This window comes from Myotis brandtii, unplaced genomic scaffold (genome assembly GCF_000412655.1).
Source record: "Myotis brandtii unplaced genomic scaffold, ASM41265v1 scaffold28, whole genome shotgun sequence".
Lineage (NCBI taxonomy): Eukaryota > Metazoa > Chordata > Mammalia > Chiroptera > Vespertilionidae > Myotis > Myotis brandtii.
This window is the reverse complement of record NW_005360676.1, coordinates 642444-653558: the sequence shown is the minus strand read 5'-3', so window position 1 is coordinate 653558 and position 11115 is coordinate 642444. Positions and strand designations below refer to the sequence as shown.

Here is an 11115-nt window from a genome sequence, read left to right as displayed (position 1 = left end):
TAATTAAGCCTTGATTGTTGTAGTTATCACTGGGAGGAATTGACCTCCAGGCCAATTGGCTGTGAGAATCAGCTGTGTCTACAGTGGGAGAACTTCTGTGCTGGAGACACCCTTCTGGGGCAAGACTTGCTTCAGTGGGGCTTTGGTGCTCACTGAGTCTGCCCCCTGAGTGTGTCCCTTATGGATCTGAGGAGTTGTAATCTGGATGGTCCCACTCTGACCACTGGGTACACTGGCTCTTGGATCTCTAAGGAGGTGCTAATTTAGCCTCTGCCTGAGGCTACCCAGCAGGAGCTATGGAGAGATCTGCAGATTCCTCTTCTTTGTTTGGGGTTTGGAGGTGCCTAGATGAGGCCCAGATGTGAAGCAATGCAAGCTGCTGTGGGGCCTTGGGCCTTCTCTTGGAAGTTCTGGGTCTCTCTGACCCAGCTGCAGTTTGTTAGGTAATTTTAGATTGCAAAGGGCCAGGCCATTCATATGCAAAAGCCTCTGCGCACAGCTTCGGTGGGGCGGGGTCTCAGGGCATCAACAGGGCGGAGCAAACAGCTATGGCTGATCCTCAGCCCAGCCCTAAGAGGCCCTGGGTCTCAGTGTCCCTCGGTAATTGCTGCAAGCACCTCCGAGAGAAAGCCACCCTTGAGTTCCGACCAATGCCAGATAGTCCAGTTTCTCCCCGTATGAGTCTGGGTCCCCAGAGACTTGCCAGGAACTGGAGTTCAGAGTGGGAGCCTGTGTCTCCCTCCAGATTGAAAAAGACAACCGCGTCCTCAGTTGCCAGCCCTTTCCGCATGCGCCTCTGTACCTCTGCACTTTACTTCCGCACCTCCTCTGAGTCTCATTGTGCTTTTCTCTTTTGGCCAGCCTTCCTGTGGTTTTGGATGATGTCCGTTTTGTCTTTCAGTTGTATTTTCGAAGTGGTTGTGCGAGGCAGCAATTTCTGGTGTTTACCTAAGCTGCCATCTTGGTTTCTCTGTTATATTTTTTATTAATTTATAGTTTCTTTTCCCTGTCAAGAGTCCTGCTTCTTGACAGACTTGCAAACCGCGCAATTCCATCAAGGACTGACTCCTAAGAGGCCCTCATTAGTGAACGAAAGAACTGACAAACCAGTACTTTTCTAGTTTAGGACCTTTGGTTATACTATCCTTCAAATTCAGTCAAGGCCTACTTATTTTTATTCCTCTCAGTTCAGCTCAACAGTTACCTCCCTGGAGTAGTTTTCCTTGATCATCCACCTTACATATCTTTTTTATACATTTAATCATAACCTGTTCATAATCTTGGTTGTCTAATCCATAAGTGATACATGGTTTACTTCCCCCATGACAAGGTAAAGTCCACAAAGACAAACATCTTTTCTCTCTTGTACCTCACTGCATTGCCAGTCCCCTGTAGAGTGCATGGCACACAGTAGTAACTCACTACAGTATAGTCACATGAAAATTAATTTGCCTTACATTCAAATATATACATTTAAAAGTATTTGGGGGGAAGATTCCACTTCCCATTTTACTCAAGGAGCTCATGGCTGGAGGAGTAGGGATAATGTTCTCTCAGTTGTATGTCTCCTCACACCACTCATCACATAAGTATCTCTATGTCCAAAAGAGACTTGGGGTATTTTTGTGTGCACATTTTCTGATATTAAGGAATACCTCACTATTGGAAATACCATATTTTAAGGATAATTCAGAGAATTTTTTCATGGTGGGGTTTTTATTTTTTAGTTTTTATCCTCTCCCATTAACTTTGGAACCTAAACCATGCCTAAGATGCAACTACACAGAAAATATTAATTAAATATAAAATGAAAGTTACTCTTCCAGGAGGTCACAGAGAAAAGCTGATGTATAGTTTTTAAAATATGTACATTTTTATTGATTTTAGAGAGAGAGTAAGGGAAAGGGAGAGAGAGAAACATCAATCGGCTGCCTCCTGCACACTCCCTGTTGAGGATCCAGCAGCAACCCTGGCAAGTACCCTGAACGGGAATCCTACTGGTGACATCTTGGTTCATGGGAGGACGCTCAACCAAATGAGCCACACTGGCCAGGGCTGAGGTATAGTTTTATTGTTTGATACATGTTTGAGATTTAAAATGTATAGAATATGGTTATTTTTCATATAAAACTGTAATATAATTAAACTAACATGATTTAAAGATGATAAGGACATGGCAAACTCTCTTGAGGACTTATTTTCTTGATCTTGCCATTTATGAGCTATACCCAGTTTTAGACTAGATCTATTAAGTGTTGTTGCTAAATTATATTTGCAGAGCAGTCTATAGGGTAGGTAGTAATTTTACATATATGATTATATTGATATTTGATACTTAAACAATCCTGGGAAAGAGGCTGTTGCTGTGGCTATGGGTTTGTCCATGATCATATGGTTAGCAAATTGGGGTTATTACAATTAAATGCAAACAATAACATACATATTTGGGAAGTATGTTATAACTTACAAAACCCTTATACTTATTCCTGAGAATATTGAAAAAATGTACATTTTACCATTAAGTTTATAATTTAACTTCCATTAAATTCAAACCAAAATCAGTGATTACCATATAATATTACAATAGTATGCTCGAGGGTAGAAATATAATGATGAACAATAAGTCTGAATGAAAAAGTGATAGCATCTTTGGTAAGACTTAATGAGACAATATGTATAAAATATTTTTTCGTATGTCAGCTACAAGATATATACTTAATAAACGGGAGTGGTGTTTACAATTTACATTAACGAGCTATACTCTTTCTATCTCATAGTTGTTGGCAGTGTACTTTAAACACAGCAAAAATGTTAGGCATTTACAAGTGTAGGAAAGGGGTGTTTATTTAACATGATCAAAGCACTCTGTTATTCTGTTATGTGCAAGTTTCCTTTTTATTTCTTTGGGTTAAGAGTGGCTGAAGCTAGGGAATTATGTTCTAATATATAATGTCTGCTAACCAGATAAGTTATCAAAACACCACACAAATATTAAAGAACAGGCCTGGAAACTCCTCAATAAGAATGCCAGATGTCTTGTTCCTTTTTTTTATTTTAATCAATTTCCAATGTTTTTACATTTTTCTAGATAATATTGTGTGTTAATGTCTCTAATTTGTGATGCTAAATTTTTGGCTAGAGCCTAATTTTAATATAGATGTACCAAGCAGGACCATCTGTTTTTTTCAAACTTTAAAAAATATTTTCAGTGTGTAGATTTGCTGAGTGTAACGCAATTTGCACATGAAACTTCATGCCTGGCATGATTCTAGTTCACTGATTATGTGCCAATGAAACCATGCTTATATTACTCAGTTTATTATAGAAAAAAAGAAAATAAAAAAATAGATGCAGTTTTTCAAATGTCCCCAAATATTTTAGGTTTTTCTCTGACTATAAATTGCAACTGTTAACAATTAGCAAATGCACAAATTATATTTAATATTAGACTTATGATTAAATATAAGACTCTACTTAAGAAAGATTATACAAAATATACAAATTAAATACAGTGCTGTATTCACCAGCTTTATTACTAGTGGTTTACCATATTGGAAGGTGGAGTATAGCTGGTTACTTTTGATTTTTTTTTATGTATCAGAACATAAAAATATCATCTTTAGTAATACAAATGGAAAAATTTTTCAGAAGTTAATCTTCTGTTGCTAAGTAACAGAAATTTATCTAACTTGAATTGCTAGTGAGGTTGTAAAGAATTACTAGGTTGGGTTCTATAATTGACTGCTAAGGTTATCACCAAATTGTATAGGAAAACAATGAAACAAGACAAAGCCAAAAATAAAATAACAAAGTTACAACGGAAGGGCATTCCTCAACTTTTATATTTGATTGTCAAGTAATATAAGCCTTTGTTTAGGATTGTGATTCAGCTTCCAACACAAAATCCCACCCAAAATCTCACTTCAATGAGTGATCCTGACTGTAATTCAGACACAATTCTGAGGTTGAATAGTCTTCATGTGGGTAGTTAGGAGGCAAAATAAAGGCCGGGGAGAAAAGGATAGCTGGTGAGGAAACATGACCTTCAGAACTGCAACTCTTAATGTACCCTTCCAAGAACTCCCTTGTGCTTACTGACAACTCTGCTACAGAAGTACCAAAGTAGTCTTTCATTTTCAGTTATAATATATAAGTTGGGAAATACGTCTGAAAAGTATATAGGACTTATTTCCGTATGGAAATATATAATCAATCCCATTAAGTTAACTACAAAATTATAATGACGTTATTTTCATAATGAAAGCTTTAATAATAATAGTGCTTCCAGATGAAGCTGTTTTCCTGATTAATGAGACATATGGCAAGAAAAATCACTATAATGGTGAGTGCTGATTCAGGATCTTACTTTTATGAAGTAGTTTATAGTGAGGGCTGTGACTATTTTTCTATTTATAGTGGCAGCTCTGGTTAATTACCTTGTAATGTATTGTGACATTAATGCACTAGTAAACTATCAGAATTTACACCTCTATTCAGTAATAGAATCTGTAAATTGAAGAATGCATATAAAGTCACCACAGGCATAAATTATGTGACCAAATGCCATGTATGATCACATTAGACTTAAAGAATAGAACCTCTCAAATTTACTCAACAGTAAGTGCCACTGAATTTTGGCTACTTTGAAATGCAGATCACAACTTTTTATTCAAGGCTATTTGGTAACTTGCTTCTACATTTCCCATATGGTTATTAAGAGCACGTTGGCCACAATTAAGATGCACAATACCAAAGAAAAAAATACATTTGACAAACAAATGCAATAATTTCACAAAATATTTTTCCCTAAAAAATGAACAAAACTGAAAGAAATCAAGAATTGAAAGGAGAAAGGATGGTGACATGGTATTTAAAATGAAAATGTTTCATATATGATATAGAACTTGAGAGGGCAAAAAAAAGGGAATGAAATTGTCATATTTATATCTATGTCTATATCTATATTTATATTTTGAACAATTATATAATTATTTTTAAGAATATGGTTTTAAAACACAATTCAATGTTATCAATAATTAGACCACTGTCTCAAATACTCAAAGTACAATCATTACTTTTTAAAAAATTACCAAGTAATCCAAAATATTTCAGATGAAAACAGAATGAAGTGATAAAACATCTGAAGCAATATGATGTGTTATTGTATGTTAGATAGTTCATATTTTGTATTGAAAAATTCCCTGTGCTAATATTGATAATTATATTACTATATTCTTAAATGTTATTGTTTTGTATGGTTAGCTTGATGAATATAAAAAAATTAAGTATGGTTTTCCTATTAAAATGCAATCAAGTTTATAAAGTACACAAGGAATTTATCTATAAAGCAATAATTCCTAAAACTTTAACATGCCTGTAGACAAGAAAGAAAATACAGAGAGCTACAGGTTAATGAGGGAAGGGGACTATCTAGATATATTGTTAATATTTGCAATATGTATAAAACTCTAGCAAAAAATAGAAAAATAAAAGCTAAAATTGCTAGCTAATGTTAGTATCCAGGCAGTTCAGATGATATTGCTATATAATATTACAAAAAAATCATTGGAGATAAAATTCCCAATTATTTAAAAAAATAATTTATCTTACTGTATTAATTCAAATAAAAAACTATAATATAGATGAGAGGCCCTCTCTCTGTTCCTATATTTATACATAAATATCTATCTCTATCTATATATATATCTTCATATATCTATTTACCAATAGATATAATATAGTTCATTTGTATAATTTGACTGAATATAAATATTGACATCAGCTTACAGTATAATTAAAAATAGTAAATAAAGGTGAGGAGTGATAGTTGAAAGTTGAAAGGAAATATTTTATTGTTCCAAAGTAATGCTATTATGCCAACTCTATCCCATTTTCAAAATATTTTTAGAAATAAAATATTAGGTTTAAGAAAAAAGCACATGATTGTCTGCCATGTTATTTTGGTGATTTATATCAGCCTCTTTATCTAATTAAGAATTTTTTTTAAAAACTGTAGAACTATGGCACATGAGCTAGTGACTACAGCTGCAATTGCATTAATCACCAAGCAATTTAGGAGAGTCTCTAAGTCAATGTAAGTAGATAAATGATATGAGAACTGGAAGTTATCAAGACAATCATTCTAAGGTCATGCAAGTCTGCCTTGGCTTCAAAGCTCAATTTCTTCCCATTTGCCACAGCGATGAACCCAAAAGTACATAGTAGCAGCCGCGTTTTATCTAGGGCCTACCAGATGCCGACTTTATTCTGCATTACTCCTAATCTTCACAAAGATACTGTGAAGTTCTCATTTCTGATCTATGTAGTAGTTGAAGAAACTAAAACAAGGAAGTTCTAGAACTCCCAAGTTTAACTTTATTAGCTCTAAATCCTTTCATTTTTATCAGCTAGTTTTTGACTTATTTCCTTCTAAATTTATTTTACTCTTTATCTGCCTGAAAGTCCTCTCTTTATCTGTATTCATGGTCCTCTGGATTGTAAGATGGAGTCCATTTCTGCTCTCTCACGCCTGGGGCCGGCTAACTTGCTTTGGCCAATGGGACATAGCAAACATGACACAGGCAGAGTCCTGAAAAACATGTGAACTCTGGGACTTGTTTATATATTGCTGGAAATCCTATCACCATGGGAATGCACCTGTGCTAGGCTGCTGGGTAATGAGAGCCATATGGCCATCACCCCCAATGACATCAAGTTGACTACCACACATGCGAGCTCCCTCCCCCACAAAACCAACCATCTGCCAACTGCTAAGCATCCAAGTCAGCACACACGTGACTGAACCGACTCTGAGAACTATAACAAATGTTTCTTGTTTAAAGCCACTAACTTTTAGAGTGGGTTATTACACATCCTATGCAAGAGCTTACAGTACTCTTCCCAAATCATACTGAGAGCATGTCTGAAAAATTGAATTATACTGAGGTCACCAACTTGCATAAGCAGGTTTACATCTTTCAGAGCAATAGCATTTTGCTAGGAATTAACATATCTAAAACATTGCGTCAATGTAAAACGTACCTATCCCTCATGGTGGGGGATTATGTCATAAGCATCCAAGCTGTTAATCAATATAGAAACCTTGGAGGCATTTCTGTTCCTCCCCCTGTTCTGTTCAGCTGACTGACACGTCTCTTCAACATATTTCTCAGGCCCAGCCGTTGCCGCTGACACATTCCTAACTCATTCTCCAGTCATCTTTTACCCACACTGACTTCACAGATACTTTTCTCATATCAAGCACTGATCATGTTACAATGTAGCATCCCACTGACTTAGGGAACAGTGTTTTTTTTTAAATTAAAAGTATTCCATCATTCTTTTCCAGAATAAAATGCAAACTCCTTTGCATGTGTGATACAGTCCTTCACGATCTGCCCTGTTGCATCTTTCCAGTCTCTTCCTCTCAAACGGTTCCCATTTTACTGTGTGCCCAGCATATTTCCTTAAAAAGATCATCACTTTGACATATCCATGTTTCAATTCATTCTGTTTCCCTCTCTGTGGGATTCTCCTATGATCCCTACTCCCTTTTCTGCTTGAACGCGGAGGATGCATCCTTCAGCATCTAGGCTGTCTCTTTAAATTTCAGCCACTTAGAAACTGTCCTGTGACTGCCCAGTATGTGCCACGCACAGACCAGTGGCTGGAGGAGAATAGTAATTCTGACACGCTCTCCCCTCGAAGACCTTACAGAAGAGAAAGGGAAACATACACACTGAAAGATAAAAGACAATGTCTTAGGTGTAAAAGTGGAGGCAAGCGCAGAGGGGTGGGGGTTGGGGGGCGCCAGGGAGCACTTGGAGAACTGAGACATCCACTTAGCTCCTCCCTAGTACAGAGTCCAGGGAAGCTTACAGAGGAACTGAAGATAAAGAAGCGCCTTGGAACACTGGTAGAAACTTAGTGAATAGAAAAGAGAAGGTAAGAGAGTCCTGGCAGGAGAAATAGCATTAGAGAAAACATGCTTCTAAAAGTCAGACCTAAAGACTTTTATTATATCAAGTAATTAATATTTCTGAAGGTATAAGAAAATATACTGCAATACTTTGAACTGGAAAATCAACCTTAGGATACGTATAAAACGTTTGGAAATCAGTAATAAATATTGCTTAAAAAGAGAAAACCACATTCTGTATTTAGATTATGTAATTATAAATGCTATTTTAACTTTTATTTTGTATGACTAGTTTCTTAAAAAATCTTTAAATAAGTGGTATCCATTTAAAATACACATTTTAATTTATAGATTACAAAATGAACTATTCATACTAAAATAACTTTTTAAAAAATAATGTAAAATATCAAATTGTAAGAAAATAAATATATCAATGACTTAGATTAAGCCATCTTAATTTATTAAAAAAATAGGATAATGAAAGAAGAAAGTTCCAATTAAAAAAGTAATGTTTAGCTGTTAATCTCTAAATCTAGGTTGGTTTTCAACTAGACTTCCACTAGTTCAATCACTATGCAGCCCTATTTCTTATTTTGCTTTACAAACATTTATCAGAACTATAGTTCACATTTTTAGTTAATAAATAAGACTTACTCATTCTGTCATCAGATTTCTTACACACCATCTCCCCTTGCTTTTTAAACAGATACTGCATTGTAAAATATATATTTACTATCACCTTTAACTTAATTAACTGCTCTCATCAAAGAATAAATAAAGTCTCCTGTGGAATCTCAAAGGGAAGGTGGAGTATGGTGGGTGGGTGGGAAGAGACCAACCAAAGAACTTGTATGCATATATGCACAACCATGGACCCAGACAATAGGATGGTGAAGACCTGGGTGAGTGGTGGAAGCAGGCTAGAAGAGGTCAGTGGGGGAAAAAGGGTAACATATGTAATACTTTCAACAATAACAATTTAAAAATAATAAAAAAGAAAAAACAAACACTTACCTCTAACAGGGGGTCTTTCTAGCTCAGAGTCAAGGTGAATTGGGGGAGAGATGTAAGATACCTGGCCATGATGTGCCTGACCTGTGGACCCAAAAATAAATGTTAGAGAGATTTAGTTATGTCTTTTTACTTTTCTGTTTTATGATGTCACATTTTCTCTCTCCATACTGAATTAATAGCCATTATAGAGTGTAGACAGATCTATCCAAACACAGGAACATTATGTGCCATCCAAACATCAACTGATTAAAGCAGTCTTTCTTATACAATTCAGGTTTTTTTGTTGTTGTTGCTGTTGTTAAATTACAATTTTATTGTGGAGTGACACTTAAAAACACAGTTAAAGTGATTTAAGAAAAAAATGAAATGGAAAAACTCAAAACAAAGACATACAAAATTCAAGACCTAATTTTTAATTGCTAGATTAAACAGACATTAAGAACTCTATCAATCTGTTACAAATGCTTCTAAACACTCTCAATTTCTTCACTTATTCATTGCAGATCAGTGAAAAACAGGGTGCAGACTGGCATCAATGTCCAATAACACTTTGAGTAGCACCTACTTAGCTAACTTTACAACCCTGATTAATTTTTCTTTTCATGAGTTACTTACATTATTTAATGGAATACTACTCCCACATGCTTACTGTTTTTGATGGAAAAACAATATATAACCACAATATAAAAAGCAGGTAGATGAATTCATTCTTTCTTCCTTACAAAGCATTCCGCTAGCTCATATACAGTATTTGCAATATACTTTTTGTCTTGTGAGTTAAAGTAATAAAGTTGATTTGAATGCTGAGATGATGATTGAAAAAATTGCCAGCTTAAAAACAAAAGAATTTCTAATGCTCAAAGCAGCTATAGTTTGTATAATCTATATGATCTAGTAAGCAATTTGAATTTTAAGGCAGGGAAGCATAATTACAGAGTCAGTTCCACTTCTAAAGCTACTTTATAGAAAGGTTTGGGTAGAAGTGGGGACCCACCACTTTCTTTCTACAATGGGAATATGCAGTCCTATTTTACACATTTACTATAGCAATTTACAGGGTTGTTAATCTCTTTTCCAAACAAGGGAAGTTAATGACACATAGACTATGATAACAGTGAGAGTAACCTTCCCGTTTCAAGTAATATTCGACTTGTAATAAACTCTGCTGATTCCTCTTATGAGGCACATTTCAAATAATTAATATGGCTCCCTGTTGATAGTAGCTGCTGTTGCTCCCAGCATTTTTCCAGCTAACAGCAGACACAGTGGAGCGGCTGTAATATACAGAGCCCCTCATAATTGTAAGTAAGAATATTGTGCATTCACTGACCATGTTTCAGTGGAACACTAAAGGCACTGTTATAAAGGATATAGACAGCGATTGTGCACTGTTAGCAGTCCACGTGTAATGTAGCTTATTAAAAACTTCAGATGATCTTAATTATAAAAGCATCGGATGTTTACTGATGCTGCATATTTAGTTGCAAAAACATTTTTGTTTTTAAGTTCCTGTGTCATTACAAGCGAATTGGTCTGAAAGTTTGATCATGTAAATGAAAATAAGATTCTTTCACTTCATATGGGTTCACATAACCTCATCAGATAAAATAATACTGATTTCCTGTCTAATCCAGGAACATGGCTCTGACCACGAGTAATAATAACTGCCATGCACTCATACACACATCATCTTTTATAAGGACTTAAAGGTAGGCACTGAGGTGATATTCTTATATATAAAAAACTAGTAGAGGGGATTTAGCATCTTGCTCAAGCACATGCAGGGGGCAAAGAGCAAGGCCAGTGGCATTTTGACTGTAAATCTGAAGTGTTTTCATCTATATCATATTTTTCTCAAAGAACATCTCACTATGCTAAACCTAGAAGAAATGTGCATAGATTTTAATCATTAAATTCTGACAAGTACAGCTTTTGAAACTGTTAGCCCTACATTCAGGTTGAAGTAAAGAGTCCCTTTAGAGGCCACATTAGTCTCTGGACTTGGGATAAACATGTAACTTCAGAAATGCTCGGCATGGATACTTTAGAGACCACAGTGTGTATGTTCATAAAGGGAACAGGGACATCAAAGAGCCAGGAGAATGCGATGGGGGTTCTTGACAACTAGGTCTTGAACTTTGACTGCCATAATTTTCATTCTCTCTCCAAGGAGAAAGCTAGCA

At 35.5% G+C, this 11115-nt stretch overlaps 1 protein-coding gene across 1 annotated transcript in view; it reads right to left on the bottom strand.

Annotated features, from left to right (window-relative positions):
• ADGRL3 (adhesion G protein-coupled receptor L3) overlaps positions 1 to 11115 on the bottom strand; it is a 765791-nt gene that overhangs the window by 219146 nt on the left and 535530 nt on the right. Inside the window, exon 9 of the mRNA XM_005868883.2 lies at positions 8933 to 9013. Within this exon, the coding sequence (XP_005868945.1) occupies positions 8933 to 9013 (81 nt within the window). The remainder of the gene's footprint in view (positions 1 to 8932; positions 9014 to 11115) is intronic.